Below are 18,347 nucleotides of genomic sequence, written 5' to 3'. Positions count from 1 at the left end.
AGAATATTTGTCAGGAAGACCTGAGTTCAAATCCAGCCCCAGAAACCTACTATCTGTGTGACCCTGGGCAAGTCACATCACCTTGATTGCCTCAGTTTTCTCAACTGTAAAATGAGCTGGAGAAGGAAATGGCAAACCACTCTAGTACCTTTGCCAAGAAAACGCCAAATCATGAAGAGTCAGCCACAAGTAAAAAATAATTGAATTACCAGAAGATGGAATATAAGGAATAATCATTGTAGAATGTTGTGATCCAACATTTGTATTTGGATGTTTTGATAGTCTGGGAGTTTTTAGGCTATGGCTTCAGTAGGCAACAAGCATGGAGCAGGTGCATGAGCCAGGAAGGGCTTTTTCTCAAGGAGATGATCTATGGTAGAGGATTCTGATGACTAACTATCTAATGGGGAGGAGCGCCTCTAGGAAATACTGCAAGCCTTCTTACCTACTATTTTTGTATTTCTCAGATATGACAACCCCCAGCTTTCTGTAGGGTCCCTCCACTGGGATGCACTGAACACATCTTCAGAGGAGAACAGGAAGGCTATGGGAAACTATGCTTACTCTGTATTCTTGTGCCTCTTGAGGAAGATAGTCATTGTACCTCAATAGAACAGCTTTTGGCTTGCATTGTATACGTAAATACCACATTATATCTGACTTTTTCCCTGCCTGAAACAAATATAAAAAGCATTTGGAAACTACTGTACAGTTTTTAACAAAGAAATATCCTTTAAATTGCATTTGAGGAAGAAATCCTTGGCCACTTTTTTAGGGTGGACTGAAATGGGAAGGAGTCAGACTAGTGTGTTGGTCTAAGTATAAAAATCATGAAAACCAGGTCAGGGACTCTGGTAATGGAAACCAAAAAAAAAAAATTAGGGGAGGTCTAGAATCTGAAGAAAAAACAACAATTAACTCAAAGGTTATTCTAAAGTTACCCCTTGAGCAACTCTCTGAATGATATTTTTGACAGCATTAATGAATTGGGAAGTTTTATGGATTAAAAACAAGGACTATAGAGATGACATATTAAAGATGTTGTGTGAGTAAAAATGAAAGTATGAGAATAGGGAAGTGGGCTTGAGAGTCATCTGCCTATGGGGAACAACATATACTAGACAAGGGGATAAATTATCCCAGATAGTAGAAAAAATCTAGCAGATAACAAAGCTCCTTAAATTGATCCCTAAAAGTTAAAGATTTTCCTCTGAGTTGGTCTCAGAAAAGAAGGTAAGGATGAAGCACCCACCTACTCCATAATCTTTATAGAGTAAATTTGTTTCATTCAGTGCAAATCCCAGAGTAGAACAGATAATTTGCAGGAGGTTACCTTGAACAATTATTATAGCAGCATAGGGCCAACTAGTTGTCATTACATAGTAATCTCAACTCAAATTTATATAGGACCTTGAGATATAATAAACTACTTTTGGTACAATCACCAGATAAAGTAGATAGCATATTCACTATTATTATTATTATTATCATTTTAAAAATGAGAAAATTGAGGCTCTGAGAGATTACCTACTAGGAACAACAGAGCTGGGTTACTTTTTGAGATGTAGCATTATTTGCACTGACTTTGGAAAGAAATTAACTTATCCTTTTGCTCATTCATTTTTAAAGAATTTATTGAGCAATTGTAATCTCAGACAAAAGATTCAAATCAAAGTTTGGAAAAATTGAAAAGGAGATCCTCTGAACTGGGAAGCTCAGACCTATCTGGTATATAGCACAGTCCTAGATACAACTGCATCAAGAATACTAAATCCTTACCTCTTGGAAACTTAAAATCTCTTAGAGAAGATCAAAGACAAACTCTTTGGGGATCCCATATGATCTGCGAACAATATTTTTAACTCAGTTTTTTTTTCCCCCATTATGATTTTGATTATGGTGAAAAGGGAGGAGCCAACCCTGCCCCATTAGTTACTATGTCTTAACATAGAAAATAAATGTCAAGAATGTTAATTTCAAGAAAAAATGGCTATGGTCAATATTCCTTAAAGGAAGAGGGGAAATAGTGTGCTGGAAAGTAATAGCATTCCCACTCTCAATGTGAAAAACAAATGTTGGCTTGTTTTCAACAAATGTGTGAACTAAAATAACCCTCCAAGCTCCTTTTGAAATGAAAAGAGAATTCACATAGAGGCAAGACTGTTACTGTTCTTAAAGTTGCAAGTTCAAAAACCACAATTAATAAATTAGGAGTGAAACTGGAATATATTTGTGACAGTTTCTCTCGGGTCCAGATCTTCTACTAAAAGAATTGCAAGATTTGACTAATTGCCATCTCATGCATTGGACTTTGTTCATACTGTCTAAAAGTTTCCAGTCATAAATATAGTGGAAAGCAGGTGTTAATCTGCTATGTGATTAGAGGGCTGATTGCAGCTTTGCATAAGCAAATAATTATGACAGTAAAATTCTGGGTAATTGACTTCAGAATGCTCTGATCATCTATTTGATTCATGGAATTTTATTTATATTTTTATAGATTTTAGGGAAATGATTTTTTAAATTACATAGAAGTAAAATATTTTATTGGCACAGTTATAAATTCAAACATTTTATTCTATTGTATGTTTGATAAGAAATAGGTTACAATTAGAACCATAACTAGATATTCTTTTATCTGGAGAGAAAATCAAGGCAGGTTTCTCTGACTGTAGAGAGAGGAGACAGAAATCCTTGGACACAAGCACTGGGACATTGGGGTAAAGCTCATCCATATGGATGAGAAGCTTCTACTCCAGTACAACAAGCATTTATTAAGGGATTTGTTTCTGACTGTTGCTTTTTTCTAAGATGGCTAGGTGCAGTGGATAGAGCAGGGTGCCTGGAATCAGGAAGAGCTGAGTTCAAATATAATCTCAGACACATACTAATGTGACCTTGTTTGTTTTAATACTCTGGGGAAGAAAATGACAAATCACTCCAGTATCTTTGTCAGAAAGACCTCATGGACAGAATGGTCCATGGAGTCACAAAGAGTTGTATATGTCTGAATAACAAAAAACTTGAATTTATGTTAGTCCATATTGTATAGTAGTTACGAGATGGTGTCCTCCTAAAACTTCCCTTACAAATGACTAAAGTAGAGAAACAAAAAATACCTCAGCAATAAAGGATTTAATGACTTTCAGATGCAGTAAAGTAACACACTGAATTCTGCATACTTGCAGCCTAGTTCTTTCTCCAATAACAACGTTTTTATGTTCTAAAACACTTTCTGGAAATGACTTGCTTTTCATTCCTACCTCCTAGGAATACAGTGTGGTTTTAGTAGAATAACAGTGATTCACATTTAAACTAGGACTTCAAATCAAGTCTTTTGACTGAAAAGATAGTACTCAAAGGGCATTATGTGAATAAATAGCCAACCTAAGAGTTGAGAACTTCTGAGTTCACATCCCACTTTGACACATGCTGGCTGTGTAGCCCTAGGCAAATTACTTCACCCCTTAGTGATCCAAGAAACTCTCTAAGACTATAAATTGTAGAACAAATTTTGTTGTTTAATCATTGCAGATGACTCTTCATGACCTCATTAGAGGTTTTCTTGGCAGAGATACTGGAGTGGTTTGCCATTTTCTTCTCCAGGTTATTTTACAGATGAGGAAACTGAGGAAAATAGGGATGAGTGATTTGCTTAGAGTCATACAGCTAGTAAGTATCTGAGGGTGAATTTGAACACAGGAAGATGAATCTTCCTGACTGCAGTGCAGCACTCTATCCACTCTGCTGCCTGGACCAGGTAACACTCTGCATTAGTGGAAGGTACTTCTTCACTAAGAATTCCCTATTTTTTATAATTATGAAGTAACAGGTCTGGTTCCAAAAAACAGAAATAAAACACACACAAAACAAACTATCATGAACTGGAGAAAGTAGCTGCCCAGTGTTGCAGAGGAGCCACTAATATGAACATAAAAGGATTGAAATACTCTGGTGGATGTGTGGTCTCATTCATAAGAGAGTTCCATCCAGCTAAGAGTTTCATTTCCAGGAAGTCTGGGGAGGCTGAGAGAATGTGGCTGTAATATGAGTAATGTCTTTGATGTTTGTATTTCTCTCATGACCGATTGACTTCTCCATGTTTGAAGTCTAAGCTGATTTCTTTCTGAGAAGACAAGGTAGGGAGAAAAATTTAGAGTTGAAGAAAGGAAAAACTTAACAAAGAGAGCATCCAGAATGGACTGTCTCAGGAGGGAGTGTGTTCTCACTTTGAAGAACTTCTAGTAAGTGCTAGGATGATAGAGGGAGTATTCTTGGTCAGATATTCATTACACTAGATGGCCTGGGAAGTCCCTTCCAACTCTGAAATTTTATAATTCTATACTTTGTTTTTACTAGGCAATTTCTGATAGCTTTTATTCATTTTATTTTTTCCCCTTTTTTATTATAGCTTTTAATTTACAAGTTATATGCATGGGTAATTTTACAGCATTGACAATTGCCAAACTTTTTGTTCCAATTTTTCCCTTCCTTCCTCCCACCCCCTCCCCCAGATGGCAGATTGACCAATACATGTTAAATATGTTAAAGTGTAAATTAAATACAATATAAGTATACATGTCCAAACAGTTATTTTGCTGTACAAAAAGAAACAGACTTTGAAATAGTGTTCAAAAATGCAAGAGGACAAAAATAGAGGGATTGGGAATTCTATGTAGTGGTTCATAGTCATCTCCCAGAATTCTTTCACTGGGTGTAGCTGGTTCAATTCATTACTGCTCTATTGGAACTGATTTGGTTCATCTCATTGCTGGAGATGGCCACGTCCATTAGAATTGATCATCATATAATATTGTTGTTGAAGTATATAATGATCTCCCAGTTCTGCTCATTTTTCTGATAACTTTTAGCTAAAAAAACTGATCACCTTTGAACATACTCTGCTTTCAGGAAGGTTTGTCATAGAAATGTTTCTCTTAATATTTAATGTTTAATAATTCCTACATTTCATGTGGAATCAATTTAGAGTGACCAGTGTACATGCAAGTTTATTCAGAATATCCAGGTAGATTTAAAAACTATCTTGCATATTTTTATCCAGTTTTTAATTATCCATACTATGGCATACTTCCTTCCAGTGTGGATCATTGAGAAAGGACCTAATAAGCATAACTATTTTCATTTTATATTGGAACTTGACATAGCAATAAAAAGGAATCTTTCAACAAACAAAGGAACAGAAAAATTTACATGTGAAATTTAAAATTATGAATTTAACAAACACAAATCAGAACACAAAACCATAGGAGTTGTTGGAATCTGAAGGTTTTTAATGTTAACTATTCTTATTGTTGAGCTCAAGATTCTGCTTCCAAGTGTCTTGGTTTCCCTGGTTATAATTCAGTATTCACATGTTATTCTGATGATGTCTGCACAGTATTTCATATACTTCTCTAATTCTCTATATTTGTGAGACCTTTCATTAGGCTTAATTTTTTAAAAAGAGACTTGTTTAGGTTTTGTTGTATGAAGACAATAAACGATAAACCAGATGTGATGAAAGACCATTTTTTCATAGTCATTTTCTAATCTTCAGATTTAGTTCATATAAAATGCTTGAATGCCTTAGGGTAAAACAAGGTCCCTTCTTTAGGCAAAGAAGTGGCTACATGTTCATTTTATCCATACTATGAAAAATACAAGAAGATCTTTAGAACCTCTTTAAAAATTCAGTTCACTATGAAAGTTTATAAACTTTCCTTGGAAAGACAGTCCTCTGCGAATATTTCATCACTAGTCATGAGGAGTACCCAATTTGTCTTTTTCATGGGATAAGCAGTTTTTCTTGTAGGAAAGTTAAGAAAACTTTTCTGTTTTTACAATATAGTTTTTCAATGTTATTTATTCATTTTACAACTTTTCCTCCTTTAGTTATTGTGTAATGTAGAGTTATAGAATTTTATTACTGGGTTTGACCTTTAGGGTCATTTAGTTCAACACTTTTATTTCAAGGAAATTGAAACTCAGAAACTTTAACTGAATAGTCTCCAGGTTGCACAGTTTACAAGAGTATGGACTAGTTCCCAAATATTATGGCTTAAAGACCAGTATTTCTTTTTTCTATAACACTGAATTGCCTCCTTAAAAATCAGCTAAATCCTTTAAACTAAAAACTAGCCAGTCTTTATGTGTGAATTTTTTCAAAGTTTTCTTTGTGCATTATTTCAAATATTCAGACACAATGTCTGTACCCTGATTTTATTTTTACATACCTTTGGAGATAATCCCTAAAAAGGCTATGATTCTAAGACTTTGTGTTAGAAATTGTTTTGTTTTTGTTTTACACATAAAGTTCCCTATCACACCTTGGTGGGTGCAGGTTGTCTCTACAACTAGAAGGTTCCACCTTCTCACCTCTGCTTCTTAAAACCCTCGTTCAGCACTTTCTCATTATTTTTTATGATGTAGATTCCTTTGATAGTCTAGTTACAGGAATCCTTAGAAAAATATTTTTAAATAACTGAAGAAAATGCTGAATTTCAGTTAAAGTTGACTAGTAAAAATAAAGACGTAATTTCTTCCATCTTAGTCCATGAAAATCCTAAAATCTATCCATAGACCACTTGGCTATACAAGATTCCCCATCTCACCTCCTCTTGAGTGCCTTTATATTTCCTGTGTATGTATTTTGTATTATTTATATCTGTATATGTTTCTGCCAATAAAATATCAATTATTTGAGAGTGTAGACCATCTTTGTCTTAAATTTCCAGTAATTATCAAAGGAACTGGCACATAGTGGCTTATCAAATTGAATTGAATTGAGAGGTTGCTAAATTTCACCCAGGCTACTTAAAGGAAACTAAAAATAGAGAAATATGTGATCTCTATCTGAGAGCAGATAGTCATAACTTCAAAGCCCCTTCTAGGATGATATTTTCCTGGTCACTGAAATAATTTGATTCTTTTTATGATTGAAAATTTTTGGTTAATTCTTTTTCCCTTTTAGAAGTATGAATTATTCAAAGTGTAGCTCTTAAAGTGACAACTATTTTTCAGGTTATATTCCTGAAATCCTTACACTCTCTTATTCAGTAAACCCTTGTGGCTCATTATCATCTCTGTGATCCAATATCAAACCCTCTAGATTTTCAATCTCTTCCTAACCATGCTTTTTTCTTCACTTCCAGTCTTCTTATATCTTTCTTATCTCCATGTACTCTGTAATGCAGTGATACTAGTTATTCCTTGCATAAGACACTCAAGACATTCTCTCTAATTATCCCCCATGCTCAGAATCGTCTCTCTCTCTTTATCTCTGTCTCTGCCTTTGCTCCCCTTCTCTTCCCTGTCACAATGAAAATCCAGTCTTCTACAGGAAGCCTTTTCTCATTCCTCCTTAATATTAGTAGCTTCCTACTGGGGCCATTTTTAAGAGTTTTTTTTTTTTTTTTTAAGCTTTTTTTTAGAGCAGAGTTCATGTTTATTTTCCTTTTTTTGTATTCCGAGCACTTAGCATAATGCCTGGCTTGCTACTTGACCTAATATATTTTAACTTATAAGGGAAGTATACAGTCATAAATCAAGATACTTTTGTATGGGTTTACTAGTGTTTCTTTTTTTTTTTCTTTTCAGTTGCTTTCTTTTAAAGAAATAATTGAGCCTTACCCCAAAATGTGTTATATTCTGCATTTTGAGATCATCATCTCTCTGTTGGGAGGTAGATAGCATACTTCAGCCTTGAACTTTTGGAATCTTATGACTGTTTTCCCTTGCAGTGGATATTGTAATGCCATGTTTTGAAAAAGTAGCACGCTAGAGATTTTAGGAAGTTGAAGACCTGTCTTAATGGTACAGAGGACACCCCAGTGAGAAAACTCCCTTTAACAATACAGGTCTTCACCTTCCTAAAATCTCTAGTCTTAAAGTGGTATTGACCATCAAGGTTGGTTAACTTCAGTCAATCAACATTTGACACCTGATATACTATACCATACGGTTATAATAAGGTAGTAAGAGAATGTATAATTCTCATAATGTGTTAAGGAAATTTGTAAGAATTTGTAAGACTATATCCATATCTGATTGTTTTTCAGAAACTTCTTGTCTGAGAGTATTAGTATTTTAATATATTTGGAAGGGGTAATGTCTTATTCCAATAGAATTCTATTATTCTAATAGAAATTTCAAATTCATTATTCTCACTTTTATGCTCTCTTTTAGGTGTAAGCCAAATTTTTAAATTAAATTTTTTTTAATTTTAAAACTTTCCATCTGTCCTGACCTATTATTGTAACTTTTCTAAATGTGTTTTCTGTTTTACAAATGTAAAATGTGATTGAAGCTTAATGGTTTACTTGCAGCTATAGAGAATTAGTGTCTGATCTGGGAACAGAGTTTAAGGCTGTTTTGTACACCCTCAGGTTGTTGAACCACATCCTTTCATGGATACTAAGTGCTTAATCACAAAAGAAGTGTAAATGTTGAATTAGAAACCCTGGGGGTACTGTGTGAAAAGGAGATGTTTCAGGGGAACAAGGGAAAAATGAAATAACTAGCTGAAGGAAAATAAAATGTTATGAATAAATCATTTAACCCTTCATATAGAAAATGTGTTGGGTTTTTTCCAGTTGGTTTTGTTACTGTTCAGTTCCTTATATTTCTCTTACAGGAAGTAAATCAAGGTTGTCTAAGGCTTTCATTCATATATTACACAGGGTATTGTGAAATACATTTAATTACCCCAATATAATATGCATTTTACCTTTTACAGGTGGCGATTTACATTTTACCTTTATGTATTTACCTATGGAGTCCGGTTCCTAAAAAAGGTAGGAACATGAAGCTACTTTCTTATGTTTATAGAGTTGTGTGCTTCAGCACCAATCTGTCTCTGGGGGAAGGAATGTTTCTTTAAATCAGTAAAATTCTATGTATTAGCAAATAATGCATTTGCTTTAGAAAATATTTGACAATTTGTCCTTTCCAATAAGCTCTATTAAGACAGCTATGTAAATAAAACTTTTGAAACCAGATTTTAAGGTGAAATATGTTGCTAAGTAGTATGTCTCATTCTCATGACAATTTATTACTAAAAGATATCGGCAGTCTAATGTAAGAGCCTTATAAATATCTTCTGATAACTTAAGAGTTTGCTTGTTTTCCTATCATACAATAGTATATAAAATCAGCTTATGGAAATGACTCTTGTTATTGCTGTCTCCATTAGTAATTAATATGTGAGTTTCTTGAATTGTTAACAAATAATAATAGTAAGAAATCTATGGTATTCCTTCCACATATTGAGTTTCCTGCTAGTTTGTCTTGCTATGTCCTGCATCTAAGAAGTCCCATTCATCTGTGAAAGTCATTTGTGGAGATTGCAATGAAAATTTTCAATAAAAAATTCAGTGCTTAGTTTCATTATGAGATACTGAAACTGTCTAGATGAGGGCCCTAAAAGAGACATGGTCATTCCAAATTTATTTTGTTAGCAGAAGATTCTTGATGTTCCTTCCAAAATTGTGCACGTGTGTGTATATGTGTATGTATATGTATATATACACAAATGTATGTATACATTTGTATGTATGTGTATGTATATATGTATATTGTTATGGGCCAGAATTCTGAAACAAGGATTCTTATAAGGTGTTAAGTCAGTGGAATTGATGAGACAATAGTTATCTAGTTTAGCATGGTGATTAATAGTTCTCTGGTCCAGTACATGAACTTAGTACTTAATATAGTTCCACAAGATTCACACCTATGATAATGTAATTATAATAGAGTATATAACAGCCCAGCCGGGACCCAGAGACAGATTCATTCCATTGTCCACCTTTGTGGTAGCTGGAGGCTGAAGCACAAGCCCTTGGACTCAGACAGAGAGCCATATTCATTCAGTTCATCTCATATCACCTTGGTGGCTGGCCTCCTGCACTGAGACCAAGGTCTATCTGAAAGCCTCTCTAGAAAGCTGGTCCAGGCCCCAGGCAAGGAAACTAGATTGTGAAAGAGATAATAAAGGATTTGGACTTTAACTCTTGGCTGTTCTTGTGGTGATTATTGAAACAAGGCTCCAAGACCTCCAGAAAACCAAACAAAAACATTACAGTATATATATATATATATATATATGTGTGTGTGTGTGTGTGTGTGTGTGTGTGTGTGTATACAAATGTGTGAATGTGTGTATACATTTGTAGATGGATGAATGGATGGATATTATTCCCTTTTCTTAGATAATTTTAGCTTACTCAATACCTTCTTTAAGGGCAGCTAGGTGGCCCAGTAGTTAGAGCACCAGACCTGAAGTCAGAAGAACCTGAGTTCAAATCTGGTCTCAGATACTTAATACTTCCCAGCTGTGTGACCCTAGGCAAGTCACTTAACCCCCCAAAAAACAATTTTAAAAAACCCTTCTTTATTTGATTGTCTTTTAAATATTTAGGTAAACCTTCAATATTCTAATTACATTACCTGATATTATAATATTGAAGTATCAGATGCTTTCAACCTCTGTCCAATTGCAGATATTGTTATGAAATATTGGTTTAAATTGTCTAATTTCATTAAGTTTGGTAGAGAAAATTTCCTCTAGAAATGTTCTGCTTTCTCCATTTTTTATCCCTAATAATTTTAAAAGGCATCATAGTAAGTAGAGAATTGGCTTGTTAGCCAGAAAGATAGGTTCATGTCCTGTTTCTGCACTTCCAGACTCTGAGCCTGATCACTATTTTAAGTTGCCTAATACAGTGAATAGAAAATAGCAGGCACATAATATACATGTACTGATTAATTGATTAAGTTAAAGAACCAGGATTAAAACCAGGTGTTTGACTACAAAACTTATGATCTTTTTCCCAGACACCAAAATGATACAAGTATATCTCTATTTTTAAACACTACTCTCTTGCTGAAATTTACTACTTCCTTCAATTATGAATTTAAAAAATATCTGAAAGAGTCCATTAGTTTCACTACACTGCCAAAGGCATATCTCTTACAAAAAGGTTAGGAACCTCAAGTCTAAGAGCAAGGGCATCAGTGCTTTGGGGCAGGAATTTTTGTTTTGTTTTTGTCACATATGACAGCAGATGTTCTTAACCATGAGATCATGAACTTATTTAATATTTAGATAATTGTATTCAATTAATATTACTATTGATTTATTTTAAAATTTTGATGTACTTTGTCTTATGCATTTGAAACATTATTTTGACAAGGGGTTTGTATACTTCACCATACTGCCAGAGGATTTCGTGATATGCTTGCAGTCAGAAAGTAGGAAGACCTGAATTCAAATCTAGCCTTGGCTACTTACTGGCTGTATGACCTGGGCACATCACTTCATCTCTGCTTACCTCAGTTTACACAACTGTAAAATGGGAATAATAGTAGCAGCTACCTCCCAGGGTTATTGTGAGGAGCATCTTTTTTATTATTATAACTTTTTATTGACAGAACATATGCATAGGTAATTTTTCAACATTGACCCTTGCAGTCACTTCTGTTTAAACTTTTCCCTTTTTTCCCTCCACCCTCTCCCCTAAATGGCAGGCAGTCTCATACATTTAAACATGTTAAAGTATATCTTAAATATATGTGTACATATTTATACAGTTTTCTTGTTGCACAAGAAAAAATCGGATTTAGAAAGGTTAAAAAACAACCTGGGAAGAAAAACAAAAATGCAAGCAGTCCACATTCATTTCCCAGTGTTCTTTCTCTGGGTGTAGCTAGTTCTATTCATCACTGATGAATTGGATCCTCTCATACCAAAGATATCCACTTCCATTAGAATTGATCCTCATATAGTATTGTTGTTGAAGTATATAATGATCTCCTGGTTCTGCTCATTTCACTCAGCATTAGTTCATGTAAGTCGTTCCAAGCCTCTCTGTATTCATCCTGCTGGTCATTTTTTACAGAATAATAATATCCCATAATATTCATATACCATAATTTATCCAACCATTCTCCAGTTGATGGGCATCCATTCAATTTCCAGTTTTTAACTACTATCAAAAAAGCTGCCACATTTTTTGCACATAGAGATCTCTTTCCCTCCTTTAATATCTCCTTTGGATATAAGCCCATTAGTAACATTTCTGGATCAAAGAGTATGCACAGTTTGATAACTTTTTGAGCATATTTCCAAATTGCTCTCCGGAATGATTGGATCTGTTCACAACTCCACCAACAATGCATCAGTTTCCCTTTTTTTTTTTTAAATAACTTTTTATTGATAGAACCCATGCCAGGGTAATTTTTTACAGCATTATCCCTTGCACTCACTCCTATTCCGATTTTTCCCCTCCCTCCTTACACTTCCTCCCCCAGATGGCAAGCAATATATGTTGAATAGGTTACAGTATATCCTAGATACAATATATGTGTGCAGAACCGAACAGTTCTCTTATTGCACAGGGAGAATTGGATTCAGAAGGTATAAATAACCCGGAAAGAAAAACAAAAATGCAAGCAGTTTATATTCATTTCCCAGTATTCTTTCTTTGAGTGTAATTGCTTCTGTCCATCTTTGATCAATTGAAACTGACTTAGCTCTCTTTATCAAAGAGATCCACTGCCATCAGAATACATCCTCAAACAGTATTGCTGTTGAGGTATATAATGATCTCCTGGTTCTGCTCATTTCACTTAGCATCAGTTCATGTAAGTCTCGCCAGTCCTCTCTGTATTCATCCTGCTGGTCATTCCTTACAGAACAATAATATTCCATAATGTTCATATACCACAATTTACCCAACCATTCTCCAATTGATGGGTATCCATTCATTTTCCAGCTTCTAGCCACTACAAACAGGGCTGCCACAAACATTTTGGCACATACAGATCTCTTTCCCTTCTTTAGTATCTCTTTGGGGTATAAGCCCAATAGAAACACTGCTGGATCAAAGGGTATGCACAGTTTGATAACTCTTTGAGCATAGTCTGTGAACCTAACCTATTCCACTGATCAACTAGTTTATTTCTTAGCCAATATCTCTGCTTTATAATATAGTTTTAAATCAGGTACAGCTAGGCCACCTTCATTTGATTTTTTTTTTCATTAGTTCCCTTGAATTTCTTGACCTTTTGTTCTTCCATATGAATTTTGTTGTTATTTTTTCCAGGTTATTAAAATAGTTTCTTGGGAGTCTGATTGGTATAGCACTAAATAAATAGATTAGTTTAAGGAGTATTGTCATCTTTATTATATTTGCTTGGCCTATCCTAGAGCATTTAATATTTTTCCAATTATTTAGATCTGACTTTATTCGTGTGGAAAGTGTTTTGTAGTTTTGTTCATATAGCTCCTGACTTTCCTTTGGCAGATAGATTCCCAAATATTTTATGCTATTGACAGTTATGTTAAATGGAATTTCTCTTTTTATCTCTTGCTGTTGGATTTTGTTGGTGATATATAAAAATGCTTAGGATTTATGTGGATTTATTTTGTATCCTGCAACTTTGCTAAAGTTTTGGATTGTTTCTAATAGTTTTTAGTATAATCTCTGGGGTTCTCCAAGTATACCATCATATCATCTGCAAAGAGTAATATTTTGGTTTCCTTCTCTAATTCCTTTAATCTCTTTTCCATCTCTTATTGCCAAAGCTAGCACTTCTAATACAGTATTGAATAGTAATTGTGATCGTGGGCAGCCTTGTTTCACTCCTGGTGTTATTGGGAATGGTTCTAGTTTATCACCATTACATATGATGCTTACTGATAGTTTTAAATAGATGCTACTGACTATTTTAAGGAAAAGTCCATTTATTCCTATGCTCTCTAGTGTTTTTAATTGGAATGGGTTTTGTATTTTATCAAATACTTTTTCTGCATCTATTGAGATGATCATATGATTTTTTGTTTATTTAGTTATTGATATAGTCAATTATGTTAATAGTTTTCTTAATATTGAACCAGCCCTGCATTCCTGATATAAATCCTACTTGGTCATGGTGTATCATCCTGGGGATGATTTTCTGTAATCTTTTTGCTACTATTTTATGAATATTTTTGCATCAATGTTCATTAGGAAGATTAGTCTATAATTTTCTTTCTTCGTTGTCATCCTACCTGGTTTAGTTATCAGTACCATGTCTGTGTCATAAAAGGAATTTTGTAGGACTCCTTCAATCACTATTTTTTCAAATAGTTTACATAATATTGGAGTTAATTGTTCTTTAAATGTTTGCTAGAATTCACATGTAAATCCATCTAGCCCTGGTAATTTTTTCTTAGGGAGTTGATTAATAGTTTGTTCTATTTCTTTTTCTAAAATGGGACTGTTTTAACCAATTGACTTCTTCCTTTGTTAATCTGGGCAAGTTATATTTTTGAAGGTATTCATCATTTCATTTAAGTTAGCAAATTTATTGGCATAAAGTTGGGCAAAGTGACTCCTAATTATTGCTCTAATTTCCTCTTCATTAATGGCAAGTTCTCCCTTTTCATTTTTAAGACTAACAATTTGATTTTCCTCTTTACTTTTTGTACCAAGGGTTTATCTATTTTTTTTATATAGCACCAACTCTTAGTTTTATTTATTAACTCAATAGCTTTTTTATTCTCTCCTTTTATTTTTAGAATTTCAAGTTTAGTGTTTGACTGGGAGGTTTTTAATTTGCTCTTTTTTTTTTTTAAAGCTTTTTTAGTTGCAAGCCTAATTCATTGATTTTCTCTTTCTTTATTTTATGCAAGTAGGCCTTGAGAGATATAAAATTTCCCCTTATTATCACTTTGGCTACATCCCACACATTTTGGTATGGCATCTCATTATTGTCATTCTCTTGGGTGAAATTATTAATTGTGTCTATGATTTGCTGTTTCAACCAATTATTCTTTAGGATGAGATTATTTAGTTTCCAATTAATTTTTAGTCTGTTTTCCCCTGGCTTTTTATTGAATGCTGTTTTTATTGTATTGTGATCTGAAAAGGATGCATTTACTATTTCTGCCTTTCTGCATTTGAATTTGAGGTCTTTAGGTCCTAATATATGGTTAATTTTTGTATAGGTTTCATGAACTGCTTAGAAGAAAGTGTACTCCTTTCTGTCTCCATTTAGTTTTCTCCAAAAATCTATCATACCTAACTTTTCCAGTGTTCTATTTACCTCTTTAATTTCTTTCTTATTTATTTTGTGATTTGATTTATCTAGTTCTGAGAGTGCAAGGTTGAGATCTCCCACTATTATAGTTTTGCTGTCTATTTCTTCTTGTAGCTCTCTTAACTTCTCCTTTAAGAATTTATATGCTACTCCACTTGGTGCATATATGTTTAATATTGATATTGCTTCATTATCTATGTTCCTTAGCAAGATATATTGCCCTTCCTTATCTCTTTTAATTAGATCAATTTTTGCTTTTGCTTGATCTGAGATAAGGATGCTATTGCTGCTTTTTTGAAATCATCTGAAGCATAGCAGATTCTGCTTCAGCCTTTTACATTTACTCCATATGTATTACCCTTCTTCAAGTGTGTTTCCTGTAAACAAAATATTGTAGGATTCTGACTTTTAATCAAGTCTGCTATCTGCCTCTGCTTTATGGGGGAGTTTACCCCATTCATAATTATGGTTAAAATTACTAATTCTGTATTTCCTGCCATCTTGTTAATCCCAGATTATGATTTTCTCTTTTCTTTCCCCCTTATCCCTCTCCCCAGTATTAAACTTGTGAGCACTACTTGCCTCATGCAGCCCTCCCCCTTTAGGATATCTCCCCTCACCTTAGAGTCCTTCCCCTTTTCTTAAACCTTTTCCTTACAATTTCTGTAATCCCTTCTATTTAGCTTACTCCTTCCCTTTTCACTTTTCCCCTCCCACTTTTTGATGAAGTGGGAGAATTTTTTCTGTAAATTGAATATGTCTAATATTTTTCTCTTTGACCCAATTCTGATAAAAGTAAGTTATACATTATGTTCATCCCTCTCCTTTCTTTCCCTAAAATATAATAGATTTCCTTTGCTTCTTCATGAGATGTAGTAGCTCCACTTTTCCCTTTTTCTGGTACAATTTCCTTTCCACTTCCAGCCTCTTTTTTATATTATAAAAGTAAAACCAAATTATATATGTATTCTTTATGTATACTCATAACAGAAATATAGTTCCCAACATTTCTTTTTACCTTTTTATATTTCTCCTGAGTCCTATATTTGGAGGTCAACCTTTTTGTTTAATTCTGGTTTTTTTCATTAGAAATTGATGGAATTCACCCATTTCATTGACTGTCCATCTTCTTCCCTGGAAAAAAAATGCTCCATTTTGGCTGGGCAAGTTATTCTTGGCTACATACCACATTCCTTAGCCTTTTGGAATATCAGATTCCAGGCCCTTCGATCCTTTAATATGAATGCTGCTAGATCCTGAGTAATCCTTATTGTGGCTATTCTGTATTTGAATTTTTTTTCTAGCTGTTTGTAATATTTTTCCCTAGTCTGATAGTTCTGGAATGTAGCCACAATAGTTCTTGGAGTTTTGATTTTGGAATCTCTTTTAGTAGGTGATCAATGAATTTTTTCAGTGATGATTTTACCCCTTGTTTCTATAATATCTGGGCAGTTGTCTATGATTTCTTGAAAAATAGTGTCTAATCTCTTTTTTTTCATCATAATTTTCAGGAAGTCCAATAATCCTCAGGTTATCTCTTCTAGATCTATTTTCCAGTTTTCTTGTTTTCCCAGTAGTATTTAACTTTTTTTTCCACTTTTTTCATTTTTTTGGTTTTGCTTGACTGATTCTTGGTATCTCCTTGAATCATTCATTTCCATTTGCTCAATTCTGATTTTTAATGGATTATTTTCTTCATTTTTTAAAAATTTCTTTTTATAATTGTCCAATTGATTTTTTTAAATGAGTAGTTTTGTTCTATGGAATTTTTTTTTCCCATTTCACCAACTGTATTTTTTAGAGAACTATTTTCTTTTTCCAATTCACTAATTCTGTTTTTCAAGGATTTGATTTCTTTATTCACTCTATCTTTAAATGAGTGGGATGACTTATCCAGACCCTTTTGCAAAGCTCCCCCTTTTTCTTCTAGCTCTCTTGTGAGAGCCTTTTTAATTTCTTCTATGAGAGTCTTGTGGGGTGGGGACCAGATCAATCTGTTTTTAGTCTCTTCAGGGTTTGAAGTCTGCTCTCTATTAGTATAGAAGCTATCTACAGGTAGAGTCCACTTTTTACTAATTTTGACAAAAAAAGAAAAAAAACAAACCTGAAGTCTACTTTTTCACAGTGTGATGTTATCAAGCTTCTTCTACAGACAACAGGAAGTAGCAGTGAAGCAGTAGTGGGACAGCACTGAGATCAGCAGTCACTCTGAGATCACTCTGAGTCACTCTAGGTGCTGAGTGGGTGTGATCAGGTCCCAAGAGATCCTAGCTTTTCGGGGTTATAGTTTTTACCCCCTGTGTTTACAGCTTCTCTGCTAATCTACTGGCTTGCTGTCAGGGCAAAGTAGCCACACTGTGGTAAAATTCTCTCCACAAATTTTCTGCCAGCTGACACCACACCCTGCCCTCCTCTGGTCTGCTCAATGTGAGCTGCCTTCTGTGCTCTCCCTGCCTTTTTGCCTGATACTGCCCCTGGCCTAACTGTCCCCACCCACGAGCAAAACCAGACCTGGTGAATTTTGAGGATATCTTCTCTTGGTATTGTGTTGTACTTCCAATATTCATGGGTTTTTTCAGTCAAGCACTAAGTCTGATGCCGTTTCATGAAAGAAGTAGTTTGAGGGCAAGGAAGAACTCTCCATCATCTTGGCTCCACTCATTAGAGGTGTATCTTATGAAAGCACCTGAATGATTTGCTTTCCTCCAGTTCTTATATTCTAGACACAGCTATTTTCCTTGGAGAATTTAAAGCACAAGAAGACCTTAAGATTTTATTCTAAAATCTTATGTTTCTAAACAAACTGAGAAGAATAGAAAATGTTTTCTTGAAGTTTTTCTTAGTGGTCCTGAGCTAAGTGAAATAGTATTGAGCAAGATAATCAGTTTTTCTTCACAGTGAATCTCCCATCTTTATCCTCTCTTTGCCTCTCCCCCTCCCTTTTGTTTTCTCTTTGTCTCTCTTTCTCCCTGTTGTCTGTCTCTCAGTCTGGCTATTACCCATTGTTTCTCCTTCTCTTCTTCCTTCCCTGCCTTTCTTTCTCTCCTTTTTCTTTCTTCTGTTTCCTCAGGTGGAAGAAAACATTCTTAGCATTGAGGCTAGGCAAAACCAAACTAAAAGCCAATCTATCTCACAATATTCTTTCAATTTTCTTGTTTCATGACGATATAAATTAAATAGGAAAAAGAATAGAGACAAATCCATTTGGATAAAAGTAAAGTATGATGTGTTAGGTTAATCTATTTTTATTTTTTCGTTTCTGTGATATT

General features: G+C 34.2%; 1 protein-coding gene across 2 annotated transcripts in view; it reads left to right on the top strand.

The window, feature by feature from the left end:
- Positions 1 to 18,347, top strand: part of CERS6 (ceramide synthase 6) — a 291,619-nt gene that overhangs the window by 111,217 nt on the left and 162,055 nt on the right. For both annotated transcript variants that reach the window (XM_051986225.1, XM_051986224.1), the window contains exon 4: positions 8,735 to 8,792. In XM_051986225.1, the coding sequence (XP_051842185.1) occupies positions 8,735 to 8,792 (58 nt within the window). The remainder of the gene's footprint in view (positions 1 to 8,734; positions 8,793 to 18,347) is intronic.

The sequence above is a fragment of the Antechinus flavipes genome, chromosome 3 (assembly GCF_016432865.1).
Source record: "Antechinus flavipes isolate AdamAnt ecotype Samford, QLD, Australia chromosome 3, AdamAnt_v2, whole genome shotgun sequence".
Lineage (NCBI taxonomy): Eukaryota > Metazoa > Chordata > Mammalia > Dasyuromorphia > Dasyuridae > Antechinus > Antechinus flavipes.
This window is presented reverse-complemented; position numbering and strand designations above follow the sequence as displayed.